At 48.1% G+C, this 15,145-nt stretch overlaps 1 protein-coding gene across 8 annotated transcripts in view; it reads right to left on the bottom strand.

The window, feature by feature from the left end:
* Positions 1 to 8,573, bottom strand: part of FARP2 (FERM, ARH/RhoGEF and pleckstrin domain protein 2) — an 81,978-nt gene extending 73,405 nt beyond the window's left edge. For all 8 annotated transcript variants that reach the window (XR_008578258.1, XR_008578259.1, XR_008578260.1 and 5 more), the window contains exons 1-2: positions 8,487 to 8,573; positions 3,730 to 3,953 (exon numbers count right to left, since the gene is read on the bottom strand). Coding sequence is in view for 5 of the 8 variants with exons in the window: in XM_054835148.1 (XP_054691123.1) it covers positions 3,730 to 3,933 (204 nt within the window). In the remaining 3 variants the exon portion in view is untranslated. The remainder of the gene's footprint in view (positions 1 to 3,729; positions 3,954 to 8,486) is intronic.
* Positions 8,574 to 15,145: the final 6,572 nt, after the last annotated feature.

Here is a 15,145-nt window from a genome sequence, read left to right as displayed (position 1 = left end):
TGAATTAAATTCAATTTTCTGATCGTTCAGCTAGTAGTCTGGAGAACCGCCCATTTGGACAGACTTAGATTGGAGGGAAGAGGACAGGTACCCCTGATATGGCACATGCAAGATTTGAACTGACTAAACAAGCTGGCCGTAAAAAGGGAAAACAACAACACAACTCATGAAAATAATTAATAGTCCAGCCTAGCTTTAGATGGGTATGTTTCATCCTCTTTTCTATTTTGGGAGGGAAAGGAGAAACCATAAATACGCAATTTTCAGTTTTTTTAAAGTCTAGAAAACATTTGAGCATTTCTCCATCCCCTAACATTCAAAACAGATTCCCCCAGAGCAGAACTCTGCCCCAGCATACTTTAAAGAATAGCGCCCTGATACTAACTAACAAAGTTCATAATTAGAAAGTAAACCTTACAGTACAGATAGTGCGAACAGAGAGAGTAGATTTTAGACAAAAGGCAGTGGATTGTAGCTATACTGAGCTTTCAACACACTGTTCTAGATACAACAATAACATGAAGCGAAAACTGTCCTTTCCTATTTTGTTCTCATCCCATCCATTACGGCACTATGTCAGTCTCTTTTCTTGCTCTTTGGCAAGTTAAAAGACCCAAGGGATGGGGAAGAGCTACCAAACGAGAGTATCCACCAGCACCTGCCAGGTGTTTTAAACGCATCTTGGAGAAAGGAGGGGATAACAAGGAAAAACCTCAAGGATTAAATTGTTATTGTGGCTACTCTGTTTATCCTGTACGGTTAAAATTGCTGATGTGGCTCATTTTAGGCAGCTTCACAAACGAGGCAGCACGCAGGGCTCCTGCGTCAGCTTCCCTACCGCAGCACAAAGAGAAGGCCCCTCTCCAGAATCTGACCGCTGTGTCTACCCAGTCTCTTCCACCGACACACCGCTTCTCTCAGTAAAAAGTTATTTGCCAGAGTTCTCAAAGACAGAAGGGAAAATGATTTGAAGAACACCTTTTGCCATAAGGTGTGTCTCCATTAGAAGGCAGTGCCAGCAGCACCTATGAGAAAGGCCTCAGTGTCCCACTGCACTGGAAAATTATTGCTGACCTGAATCAACAAACACAAACCCCATGAAGCAGGTAATGAACTCAACACTGCCGCTCGTTTCCACACCCAGTGAAAAAAATTGCAAAACCAAAGAGGAGCGGGCAAGCAGCACTGCAATCAGAGCCTCAATCCCTCTAGGACAGCTGCTTAATCATTAATTTCTCTTGTTGCTTTTTAAAAAAAATACCAGCTATTCAGCAGATGTGGCTGACTCTTCCCAATTCTTGCCCCCAGTCCCCAAGTGACAAATTTCAGTTTTCCATCACAGCCAGCAGTTACTGCTATCCCACCAGTCCAGCAAACAAATTAAGAGGCAGAGGGTTACAACTTAATACCTCATCCCTGTTTGCTATCATTTGCAACCTCATTTAGACAAAAATGAAAGGAGATGCAGGCAGTGTATTAGTAGGACTTTAATGCTACAGTTGCTGATTGTGCACCTTTTTGTGCTCGATGCGCTACAGATGAACAAAGGACAACCCCTTCTCCTCACCGCTTACATCATTAGGCAAAAGTTTCTAAGTTGCTCAGTTTCGACTGACCTCATAAAGAACAGTACAATATTAACTATGGCCTCAGCATGCTAGTTGCCCAAATTCAGGTGTTTCTGTGAATGTCATACCCAGAGAGAGCTTTCCAGGTAAAAACAGAAAACTAAGACAGTTCCTAATAGGAAATAGAAACTACAACATTGGTCGGACAGGTGAGACTGCAGTATGACTCACAGTAGTCAAAAAAAGTGTGAGGAATTTATGGTTTTTACATGTGAAGCTCGACATTGACACATAAATATCAGAAAGAAATTTCATCAGGCAAAGGCTGATTTTATTCAGAGCCGAGAGACAGTCAAGAGTTGAAACATCATAAAGAACTGCTGAATTTGTGCTCGGTGGAAAGACTAACATCAAAGTGCTGTAGGATAAGACAAGGGGTTAAGGATGGAGCTAAACTGGGCCTGCAATGGAAGCCAGAGAGCAACGAAGATAACTGGAAGGATATACAGTCAAGACTGTTCCAGCAGGCGAAGGAGAACCAGGTCAAGACAGCTTCAAAAAACATGGTATTGGGAAAGTAGTGAACCATACCGAGCACGGACAAGAACCGAGGGGTACCAAGGGAGGGTGCTCAGAGGTTAGAGGGCAGCAGAGAAGCTAGCACAGAGCTCCAGGATGGGACCGCAGGGCCACCCGAGCATCAGCGAGTCTGAGGGCGGAAAAGGATTCTGAGGTTGTCTGAGGGGCGAGGGTAGCCAAAGGATTTCCCTTCAGCAGCAGATCAAAGACAATAAAGCAGGCTTTGACTGTGTCAGAAAGAGCCAGGTCAGAGTTATAAAGTAAGCTGAAGAGGGTAAGGTTATTGAGGAAAGCGGAAGATTTCCATGAGAAGGGCAGACTGACTTGGTACAAAGATGACGAGGAAGAGACAGAAAGCATCTGTGCTAATATAGAGTAGATTTCTAGTCGCTGACTTCATGTAGTAAAGCAGGAACTAGGAGTTATAAATTCTTTCTTGATTTTAACAGCTTACAGCAGACTTGCACCAATGGGGGTTGCTTGTATATTTTTTTCTTCTTTTTTAAAATCAAAACACAAACGCACCAATGTCTAGACCAACTTGAAAAAAAAAATTAATCACAACGCGAACCAAAGTCAGAAGATTTTTTAAAAAATATTCTAAAATATTTTAAAAAAAGGCTTTTGTGTTCTATGCAGTAAATGAGGGATGGACAGGTTTGCTGTACCCTCTGTGTCCTCAGGTAGGATGATACAGGCATAGCCTCACAAATAACCAAAAAAAAAAAATTAAAAAAAAAAATCAGATTTCATGTTTGAGAGTTGAATAGCTGAACAGCAATCTGTAGAAGACATCCCCAAAAGCCACTGTTTTTTCAGAGCTCCACAGACATCTTTTTCTGTGCAACAAACTAAGGCTACAAGTGCTAATAATAAAGTCAGTTTGATACTAATGTAGAATACCTGATAGCTGAGTATCTTCACTAGAATAGAGCTGTTTTCTAACTACAGATCTTTAGGCAAGCTAAAACTAAAGTCTGAGGTTAATGCTGAGAACGAAACAAGAATTTGAAGAACAAAACTTTTTGATTGATTAAAATCAGAACCACCTCAATTTGAGCACAGTTTGTATTTCTTAACGCAGGTTTCCCCAACTGCTAAGCAAGTGCCTTTTTAAATACAAATTTTTAGAAACATTGCCACCCCTCTGGTGGCTCCCTCCCAAAGCGTGGCAACAAGCAAAAACTTTCAATTAGGAGCAAGTTTACTTGAAGAGGATACAAACCATTAAAATAATTAATAAAAAGTAGTAACTAAAAAAAAAAAAAAAAAGCTCTTCTGCTCTCCCAGCTGCCAAATCGACAAAGCTACATGTGGCTCAGGAAGCAAGAACAGTTTGGCAGAAGATAGTTGGTGCTCCCCCAAAGCAAATAACAGTTAAAGCTTCTTGTTGCAGTATATGCTTGTATTTAAAGTCTTTTAAAAACACAAAACATCTATTATGCTTGAAAGATTTTAACAAACAAGATGCTTTATTCGGATACTGCATCAAAATGTCCCAGCTCTGTACAGTAGCACATCCTGTGAACTTTACATTATCAGAGGCTAGGTGCACTTGAAATCAGGTTCAAACGTGTCTTACCTCAATCTCAAGTACCTCCACTGTGTTGTCCAACATCTTTATTTTGATCGGTAGGTCCCGCTCCTGTGTTTTGGCAGGTGATGATGCCATTGCAGTAGAGAGGTTCTGTCCCGGCTCCAAGGTACTCACTCCTGTGGTCTTCTGGACACCCAAGCGAGAGCCAGGAGTCTGCAGGACTCTGTATGTTCCTTCTATCTCTCCCATCTTTCAACAGTGAGCAGAGGCTAAAGAAACATGGAAGAAAATAGAAAATTACAGCCTGAAATATAATTTTCACCGATATCCCGTATGAAAATACTACCCGTTGAAGCACAATCACATACAAAGTCCTTATTTAATGCTCTTCACCCTGCTACCAAAACCAATATTAAGTTGATGAAACTGTGGTCAAAAGTCCAGCTGCTGGGAAGAAAAATCAGTCATGAAAAAAATAACTATTCCAAAAAATGGTTAGGAAATAGGATACTCAAACCTATGCCCTCCGCCCTCCTTACACACTGACATTTTAATTTCTGATTAATTTTTCTGCCAGTTTAGGCCCCTAAATCAGGTCACCACAAGCAACATGGGTGCTGCTGACAGCACAAGAAAAGCCACAGGCAGCGAAGGGTAAGGCAGGACTCCCTTTCACTGGTACCTGGCCGTCCCATTGACTTTGCTACAACATTGGACTGCACCCTGAGATAACAGGAACAATTAACTTTCTTCATCCCTCAGAATGATGACTCATGCAAAACCGTAACTACTCCACCAATGCTGGCAGCTCAGAGCCTTTAGAACGCAGATTCCTGCTGCAGATAACAGTTCACCTTACTGACAAACCTGTGCTATACCCAGATTAAGTCAGTGGGCAAAAATCTCAATTACAGAAACTACACTAGTTCAAGTAGGCCAACTCCTACATCATGATCCTTACTTTCGTAGTTTGGTGGCAGCGGTTGCAGAGCAAATGTTTAATTTCACACGGGGAAAAAACCTGCGTGCCTTTCCCCGGTTCTCCTGTGCCATGGGAGCAGCGGCAATATTTGCATGGGGATTGCAGCGGGGTCTATGTGAAGGCGGGGCACGTGTGCTCAGGGTGCAACGTGCCCAACAAAGCCACTGCCCCATGCTCACCGCTGGCGTGAAGTATTTGACAATGTGAAAGGCGCTCAGCAGAAATGCACACGGAAACCAATAAGCTCCTCGGCGCTTTTGGTTGCATTTCCCAAATACCACGCTGTGTCTGAACAATCGAAAGTATGTGGATACTGAAGCTGGGACAGCCTTCGCATGGCCACCACACTACAAAAAATTCAATGAAGTGTTAGATTATTGTTTCGTAATAAACGTGTTTTGTCTAAAAAGGAGAGAGGCAGCTCATGAAAACATTCCGTTGTCCCTCTAGGATTTGAGTAGGTAGGCAGCCCGTTCTGTGGAATTAAATGGAGCCAGCCTTACATGTCATTAAAAATTAGTGGGAAGTTTTAGGTTTAAATCCTTGCACACATAGAGATTGGTCAAACAGCTTCCTGGCTTGCAGACCAGTGGGTTTCAACGTTTTGTTTGGGGTTGGGTTTTTTTTTTCTTTTTGTACTTGCAGACCCCTGTACAGATGAACTTATCGCAGGAGAGGGACAGATGCCCAATTACACCTACCACAAGGCTCACTGGGCTTAGTGGTCTCTCAGAGCCTTCGCAAATGCTGCAGAGCCCTGCCCGAGACCACCGTAGAGATGCCGGCTGATGACACACGCGATGAGAAAGCATAAGGAGGACACACCAACCTTAAAAGCATGCGTATGCTGCCCATTGCCCGACCCACCAGTGGTAGAAACTTTCCGTTAATTTGTCACCTTTCTCAGACCACTTTGTGCATATCCTTTCACTGAACTTCCCAGTTTGCACAGCCACACAGCCAAAGAGAAAAACTTTTAGGTGACAAATTTTAAAACCACCACAACAGCAAAAATCAGCAGAGACAGGTACCCAGGTTACACCTCTAACTGCTAATCTGAAAAGAAATCATAGCTCAGTGCCATCTATAACCCCATGACACCATGTCCCTTATCACTTAACCGTATGGGAAGATTTTGCTGGTGCCACTCAGAAGCTTACCAGCAACTGCAGTGGCCCAGAATCAGTTATACTCCTCACAAGGCTATTTATTAGACAACCGCCCTTAAAATTAGCCCTCCACGAACACATTCATCCTGTTCTGAATACACAGCTACCAGAAGGGCCAGACACTACAGGTACTCAAAAGGAAAGAGATGCGAGCGGCGATGGCCAAGGTAGTGCACGGAGAAGCCCCGCGGCAGAGAGGTTTCAGCAACCTCCCCTCCAGCCGAAGCCAGCTGGTTCCCGAAGGTGAGCCAGGCAGGCCACCCAGCTCCGGACTGAATGAGGAGCTCCTGGGTACTTTTACTAGCTTTGGTTATCAGCCAGGAGAGACCAAAGTCATGTCAAAGATGTCAAAGTCCCTCCTCACAGGTGCTAACAGGAACGGCAAACTTAACAGGCCCTGGCCTTGCGTCTTCCTGATGACAAATTCCTAAAAATATTTACCGCTACACTAGGCCCCAGCCAGCATATATTCAGACCTTAAAGGTCTAACAAGCACCTAGGGAGAAAACTCAATGCGCAGAAGCAAGCCACATTCCCCTAGAACAGCAGTGCCCTGCCCGCTGTGTGGCAGATGTGAGCATCTCCCCACGCCACATCCAGTTCCCTCCTGGTGCACACGACTAATGCCGTTACAATTATTAAAAATCCCCAAACAGCCTGGACTGCTCCAACTGCCTCGAAAAACAAGAGTGTAAGGAGTATTAGCCAAGCACTATTTCCAGTTTCACCACCAATTATAGTTACATATCATGTTTTATGTAAGCTGACTACATATGACGTTTCTTAACAAAAACTGCTGTGCCATGATGTAGGAAGTGTTTCAGTTAAAGGGGCCAACTAAATCAAAGGCGGAGGAAAATGGAAGAGTGAAGTCTGAGACAGGCTGCAAGCACCGGCAGAAAAAGAGGCTCTATAGGCAGAGCAGAGAAAGCGTCCAACAGCACTGAGAGCCTCCCACCCCAGGCAAGCCAGAACAAGGTCTCATTTACCTCCTCATCAATGCAAAACTAAAATGCAATGCTACCACAATATTAGTGGTTCTAAGAAAAACAACCTTCCTTGCATTCACCCATCCTCAACTTCTTTGCATTGAGCGCTTATCCTAATAATTTCCTATAAACCAGGACCTGGCATCAAAACTAAACCACCTCCCTGAAGCACAGTGACAGAATGACTGTCGCTCTCAGCCCCAAGCGAAGGGGCAGATCAAACAAAACTTACAAAATTTGGGCAGCTACGTACTTTTTGTGGCCTTTTTGAAACAGCTTCGAAGTTGCAATGATTTTTGTCTTCTACTTGGATGGAAGAAACTTATTTTTCAGAAGCAGGGCAGTGTTTTTCAGCTAGCAGCAAATGTGGAAAGGCATCTTACACCTGTGGATATGCTGGTGCAAGATACCAATGGCTTTCAAAGGAACTCCGAGTACGGTGTCTTTTGGTCAGTGACAGAGTCATTATGACACTCCATCCCTCGCCTCTATGCAGAGGGCTCGTCTGAAGTAACACCAGTTTCCCAGCTCTCCAGTGTGAGCAGGATGATCCCTGCCTCCCGTAGAAAGGGATCCCCACCACCACACGCAGTGGGAGCCCACGCGGAGCAGCAAGGAAGCACTCTCAGCAGGAGCTCTCAAATCAGGTCCCTTCAGTGCACCAGAAGCAAACTTTCCTCTTTTACCCTTTTCACTAGGCAACAGCAACCCAATAACATCACTACACCAAGGTGATGCCAAGGGACGCATCAGGAATCCGACAACTGCAACAAAGAGGGATGAGGACAACGAGTGCCCCAGACGCACCAGGAGAGACGCCTCTCCCTGAAACACGGAGCCCTCACTCCTGTTACAAACACCGTCCCTCATCGTGCCCACGAAAGGGGTCTCGTGGCTCTGTCCCGCAGCCGTGCACCGCTGTGGCCAACAGCACCGTGTGCCAGAGACCACACGCTTGCCTGGAAGGAGGAGATGGACGGGCAGGAAGGGTGGAGAAGGACCGCAGCTGGTCCCCAGCAGACGAGCAGGGCTTCGGGAACGCTTCTTCAACTGATTTCAGGGAACCAGCAGGGCGGTGCAGCACTACCCCCTCGCACCCCAGCGAGCTCCGGGGGGGTCCCTCGCAGGGAGGGGATGGGATGGGCGGGGGCGCAGGTGCTGAAACGCTCCCAGCCTGAGAAGAAAGTGGCGAAGCCGCCCAGGCCTGGCCCCCGGCGGCACGCTGGGGAAGGCGCTCCCGAGCCCCCGGCAGCCAGAGCCCCCGCCCTCAGAGCTGGAGGAGCGAGGATCGCAGACCCTCAGCGGCGCGGGCAGCGCCGGGCAGGGCCAGGCCCCCTTCCCGGCCGGGCTCCCATGCGAAAGCCTCCACCCGGGGCCCGCAGCGCACGACAGCGGCCGCGGGCGGCGGAAGCGCCCGACGCGCAGGCGGGCCGAGCCGCAGGGTGGGCCGGGCCGGGCCGGGCCGGGCCGGGCCGGGCCGAGTCGAGTCGAGCCGAGCCGAGCCGCCGGCCTGGGGCGCCGCTCGTCGGCAGCCCCGCTCCAGAGCCCGCCCGGGGGGCCCCCTCAGCTCCCGCCCCGCCGCCCGCTCCCCCTGTCCGCGCCGCCCAGCCTGCAGGGCCGGCTGTCAGGAGGGGCCGGGACCACCGCCTCGCCTCGCCTCACCTCGCCTCACGCCAAGGGCCAGGCCGTCGCGCCGCCGCCGCTGCAGCAGCTACCCCAGCCCCGCGCAGCCCGCGCGCACTGGCCCAGCGCCGGCCCAGCGCCGGCCCCGCCCCGCCCGCCGGGCGCCGCCATTGGCCGGTCGGGTCCGGGGGCGGGGCCGGAGGGTCCGGGGGCGGTGGCGCGGCCCCGCCCTGCTCCCGGTTCCGGCCGGGGTCACGCGCGGAGGGGCCGCGCGCGGGTGCCGGGGCGGGCGGGGCCGCGCGGGACGAGCCCGATCGCTGCCCGTGCCCCTGTGCTCCCGGGGAGGCGGAAGCTTTAGCAGAATCTTGACCCCAAACCGTTTCCTGCCGCCAGCTTCCCCCCACCCCCGGAAAGAGGACGCGAAGCCCCGGGGCCAGGCGCCCTGCCCGGGGGTGCGCAGCGCTGCCACGGCCCGTCGGCACGGCCGGAGGGAGAGCGCTCTCCATAGTGCGGGGCTGCGCTTGGGCAGCACAGAGACGGTGGGTTTGTGCCCCAGAGCCAAGGGCCTCTCTGCCCCTCACCCCGCCGGCGAGTGGCCGGGGGTGCCCGGGGAGCTGGTGGGGGGGGGGGGAACACGGCCGGGACAGCTGACCCCACTGAGCAAAGGGATATGGCATCCCCTGTGACGTCATGCTCAGCGCCTAAGGGGCTGGGGGAAGGGGAAGGAGCGGGGCAGTGGCATCTGTCTTCCCTCCTGGAGGCCTGCTGTCCTGGGGATGGCTGAACGCCCCTGGGGAGTGCGGGGTGAATTCCTCGTCTCGCTTTGCTCATGAAACTGCCTTTATCTCAACCCGGGAGTCTGCTCCCGTTCGCTCTCCTGCGTCCCCAGCTGCCGGTTGGGGTTAAACCACACCTGGGGCGAAGGCTGCTCTGGGGAAGCTGCCGTTCCATCAACCAGCCTCTGAGATTCAGGCAACAAACCCCGCGCGTTTTGCTCTGAATGACGAACATTGCGGGTTTTCATTTAGGTAACTAAGTTTTTCACAAACGGACGAGTTTTAAATAGGGACAGAAAGAGCCGCGGCACTGCAGAGCGGGGGAGAAGAGGCGGGTGCTGCACCCACGTGCTGGGACCCAGCACCGAGGCACGGGGTGCTGCCCACAACCAAGGGGCTGAAGGCTTTCAGGACATCCTCCTCCTCGCTCCCCGTCCCTCAGTGCCACAGACAAGAGCCAAACCTTGCAGGAAATCCAGCGCAGGATGAAGAGAGCTCTGCCTGCACACACCTTTGCGCCTTCCGGATTCTGAGTCTGGAAGGGTTTGATGGCCAACAGCACAAGAAATGCAAAGAGCCACCTCGTTCCTGAGAACTTGACCTTTTAGCAACAATTTGAAAAACAAAATATTAGCATAGCATATGACTTTTACGTTAACAAAACACATCAGTCATGCAGAACAGCCCTTTCAACCTGGAGAGCTTCGCTGCTCTCACCCACAGAAAGCAGCAGCTCACAAATTTCATGAGTAATTCCCGACTAGCAACATTCTCATCTCTTAGAAAGAAAAAAGACACAAGGTTTTAAAAATATGTCCCATTACTTCTCCTTAGAAAGTGAAATGGAGCGGAAGAATCTCATGCATACAAAAAAAAATAGGAAAGTTGCAAAAATATATGTTTTAGATAACTCCATTTGTAAAAACACTTGTGATTCCAATCAACTGAAGTGCTTTCATTACTGAAATGGCTGTTTCGGTATCCTGTTTTGCCTACCATTCGCATTGTACTTCCATAGGCAATGAAAATGGAGCAGTCGATTTTATGTGCAGCTTAAGCGCTAATAGAGTTTCACATCCTTTCAAGTGCAGACACTTCAGAGTCATCTTCATCTCAATCACTTTAATATCTCAAAAGAGCACCAGAATTTTCTTGTGCAAAAAAAGCAGCTGTTGCTAAGCTGGAGAACAAATCTGCTGTGATCACTTTAAAAGCAACGTGCGACAACAATCAGAGAGAGGAAGCAATAATTACAGGTATAGTAAAGTGTTTAGAAGCGTCAACACCCTGCTGTTTGTGCTTCCCTGTATATTGCTAACTTTTATTGCTCGCACAAAACACATGTAAATTATTGCACTGGAACAATCCAGTAATGAAAAGGCACCGAAGGTTCTGTGTGTTTAAGTGTCCGCGTACCCCGTCCCTCTGTTTCTACACGCAGCTCATTTCTAGCCTTTCTACCCACCACAGGCAAAAAAATTATTTTCCATCATAGCATGAGGAGTTTGGCAGGATGCGCAAGTGTTCCGCCATGAGCCTGAACCTTGAGAAGCCTCTCCTTTCCATACCCGCATCCCCGACTCTTCGGGGCAGCCAATACCATCCTTCCTGATGGACCTTTCTATAATAGGTTTTCTCATATATATATATATATATATATATATATATATATATATATTAAAAAACCCCTGTAACATACATACAAGTCACTATAACAGTGACTTCTTCCCTGCTCGAGAAGTCACCACCCATTTTCACACTTCTACCTGCGTGCTTAGGACCAGGCACCACCGGCCATCTTCAGTTCCTTCCACCAGGAGCAGGGGAAGGGATGAGAACGGACAAGACTCCACTTCTACGAGCTCGAAGCAGAGGCCAGCTCCGCGCTCACTGAATCATTTGGCAGGGAACAGCCCAGGAACAGATGATGCGATTCCTACTCCCAACCAAAAGAAGGAATGGATGGTTGTCAAACCCACTACAGATGGACTCAGCGATATGTTCTTCACAGCTGTCCACAAAGACCTCCGAGTTTCCTTAACTCCCATGACAGCAAACTTTCTGACCATCCAGGCAGTGTGTTTGAACCCTTTCTGGGAGGAGGAAGTTTAAAGAACAAAGCTAGAAGAAGAATGATGTCCTTACGCAGGAAAGTCAGCTGTTGCTAGTGGAAGGATGCTGTGTCAGGACAAAATGCAATGTTATCCTTGTGAGATAAAAAGTGATAATGAGGTGTAACTCATTCACTCGACTAATGTTACAGATAATCTACATCATATACTCCTCTTGGCCTGAGTGGGATAATTAGAATTACCCTTTAATGCACTATGATGTCATCTCTTTCCTTAATCACTGTCTGGATGAGGGTGGAGGAAGACTTTCAAAGCAGAATTCTTGTCCAACCAAGAGAAACAGCAGCCGGAAAAGCTTCTTTCTGTTCAAATTCTTCATCATAGCAAAGAGAAACTCTGCAGACTGAAAAATTATACCTATTGATAATTTTGTTAGCACACTTTTTCCAAATACGTACTGCAAAGTTCCATTTCTTAGAGGTCTCCTGTCTCATAACAACAAGGCAAGCGATTCCAAAAACTTACGTTAATGTCTCCCCATCTGTCGATAGCAGAAGATGGGTATAGCTGAGGATGGAAATGGTTACCATCGGTTAAGCCAGCGTTTCATGGCACGTACGCTACGCTTCCCCGTTTTAACTGGGCTGCACGTTGCCAGTTCACTTCTCCAGCATGTTATACTGGGGCTCTCTAATGACAAGACGTGTAGGATGCCAAGGCTGGAGATACGCAGATGAATTGGTATGGATTTCGTTGCAGGTAGGCCAGCCGAAGCACCGGAATCCCCGGGGGGACAGTGCACAGAGCTCTGAATGCCATGGCTCACTGCTGTTGTCCTACTCTGGGTCAAGCTAGTGCAGTGCCTTGTACTGCAATTCTCCCATCAGCTGCTCCCTAGAGATACTCAACAATTTGCTGTATGCATCGTTAACCTAAGCCTAAGCATAGTGTCACTTAGGACTAACTGAAGGGCTGAGAGCTTTCTCCACAGGATGATCGCTCTTCTTTTCCCATCACTTTTAAGGACCTGGTGGCACAGTACCAGCTGTCGAGCTCCTCAGAGGTTCACCAAGGGAAAAATTCTCATTTCCACAACTGTGTTCACATGTTAGGTTGACTGTCGTGACAATTAGTGACTACTCTGGTCACATTCCTGATCTGAAAGCTTTTCACCCCAGAAGAGCTCAGTCAAGTACTTCAGTTTGTAATGCTCTGAGCAGCAGAACCAGGCAGGAGACTAGTTGCCTTGTCTCACCAACCCATTCTCTGGATTTGCCTTCCACGTCGGCTCAGACATCTCAGTAGAGACTGGGCTATCGTTCCTCAACCTGTCTCGTCGGTGATAAACAAGTTCTCTAAGTAACAGCTCAGAATTGCATCAGACCACTTCTCAAACAGGAAACCCAAGCCCATTTCAGCAATTATAGCCAGGTGGTGTTCTGTACTCGCAGCCAACTTGTACCCCAGATGGTAGGAAAACACGAAAAAGAGTGTGAAATCCTGGAGTTTGATCAATACGCTGACTGTCATAAGCAAAGGGGAAAGGCTCCAGCCAAGGCGAATGGGAATTGCCGGGTAACTGGAGATGTGATCCGCGTGACCAGCACAAAGAATGACTAACACAGACATACCTGTACATACCACTGTCTGGAATTACTCTCTTATACCAGGTTCGCTTACTGTTACCATTGACCTGGAGGCACAGGAGAAACACTGTTCTTTAACAGTAATTAATGAAGATGCTTCAAAACCCATTATAATGTGCCTTGCTCTACTGGCAGAGATAAAATGCCAAAGGTACTCATCATTAGCAGTGTCTTGCTAAACCAACTTACAGAAACTAATTTCCATGCTATGGAAATTTGCAGAGTCTTTGTCGGGGAGTTCTACTTCCAATCTTAAATTCCTCTGCCTCCCCCACCCCAATGTTGCCAGAGCACTTCTCACAGGGGTGACCCTTCGGGCTTCTCAGGCTGCTCCCCTTCTACACACGCTCTACCTAGCAATTACATTGTCCTTTATAAAGTGCAAAGTCCTCTAACCTCAGCCTACGACCTCGAATTAAACCTTCAATATTACCCAATTCTCTAGAACAGGTATGGGCACTTACATACAGGAAAAAATTCTGCTAGTCTGCTAACGGAAAAAATTAGTGGATGCAATCCTTTTTTGCAATCACCTACTTTGACTTCCATAATGGTATCTGTATTTTAACTTAGCTCTCATGGTTGAAAGGGGCAATTATAACAAACAAATTAAGCACAGCATACGTTCGTACCTGCGCGCGCACACACGCAGGCACTTGCTCTGCAACTTCTTTCAGCCCGATGAGCGCGCTTGCCTGAACACGTTCTTCCTACCCAGAAGGTTCAGCCTGTGGCCAGCACCAGTTCTGGATCGACAGGACAAAAACCAAGAGCGCACATAAGCTGCAAAGCAACGCCAAAACAAAAGTCCAGGCAAAAACTGCCAAGTGCGCCTCCCATTTTAATCGATAGGTAGATGGGAAGGAACGGACGCAGTCCGATCGCATATTGCCCCCATGTGGTAAATCCATCCCAGTGTGGAAGAGCACAAGTGTCCCCAGAATTCCCCTAAATTTGCTTTAAACTGAATCCTGAGCTTTTTTGACAGATGTTAGTTCTTTGACTGTAACAGCCTAAACATTAAGCAGACACGAAACAGTCTTTCCTACAACTATGCAAGTTCTTTCTCTGTTTTACTTAACCAGCCCTGCACGGTGAGGTTAACCGAGCACGTCTGCAGTAGCGAGGCCTAAACCCCCCCCGGTGCAATCGGGAGCGTCAGAAATCTCCCCCCCCGCTTTCTTTTTCTCTTTTTTTAAATCTCATTGGGGTTCATCTGATTTCCCTATCCATGAAGCCAGGCTAGCATGTGTTACCTCGGAGGAGCCGCACAAGGGTTCAATCCAGTCACGACTTGTACGGCGCTTCAAAGATCTACATCAAAAACTTCTGCAGTTGGTGGGGGGAAAACAAGACACCGCCGAACAGAAGTCGCCACTCTCCCAAAATCTGAAATTCTAACAAGAAAAAAAGATCACTTCTTTTTCACATCCCAATAAACTTTAGTTGACGCAACTACGCAAAAGCTCAGTTTATAAGGATGTAGGTTTCCAAAAAAAAAAAAAGTATCTTAAATATAAAGGAGAAAAAGGCCTAGTCCTATTCCATAGCCAGGATACTTCAGAACAAAAAGAAAGACTAAGGATCTACAAACACTAATCACAGATAAGCGTGGCAATTATTTTACTGCCAAATTAACCTGATGGGAGGTTTTCAGTAACACCGACTAACCGTCCTACCTTAAGTTACTTTCAAAAATGAGGCAGCCAAATGGTAGACTGCTAGCAAAACAATCAACTGCTAGATTTCCCCTTTCTGTCCCCAAAACCAAACAAATCCTTCCAGCCATTCGTGCCAGGAAACAGAGTACGTAACTCCCCGCTGACGCCGAAAGGCAGAAACCTAGCACAGCCCGGGGTCGGACACGTGTGCCGCCATTCCTGCAACGCTGCTTTTCTGCCTTCCAAAGCAGAGAGAGCAGGCAGCCCGAAATTCTGGGCACGAAAGGAAGATTAAAACCAGTTTTCTTGCTCTGGGTATAAACTTCCCCAAGAGAGTGCCAGTCAGCAAGGTAACCGCTGCACTGCAGCAGCGCTGGAGATCCAAACCGCACGTGCTCTTCAGGGCAAGTACCACTACAGGAACAGACTGACCTGGGTTTTAGGCTCTCCCTTATGGACAAGCTTCTTTAAAAGTGCAAATGAATCAAAAAATATTAAAACAACGGGGGAACTGCAAATTACGAGGCACAGGAGTGGGCATGT

Source organism: Grus americana, chromosome 9 (genome assembly GCF_028858705.1).
Source record: "Grus americana isolate bGruAme1 chromosome 9, bGruAme1.mat, whole genome shotgun sequence".
Taxonomy (NCBI): Eukaryota; Metazoa; Chordata; class Aves; order Gruiformes; family Gruidae; genus Grus; species Grus americana.
The sequence above is the reverse complement of the archived record's forward strand: the minus strand, read 5'-3'. Positions and strand labels throughout refer to the sequence as shown.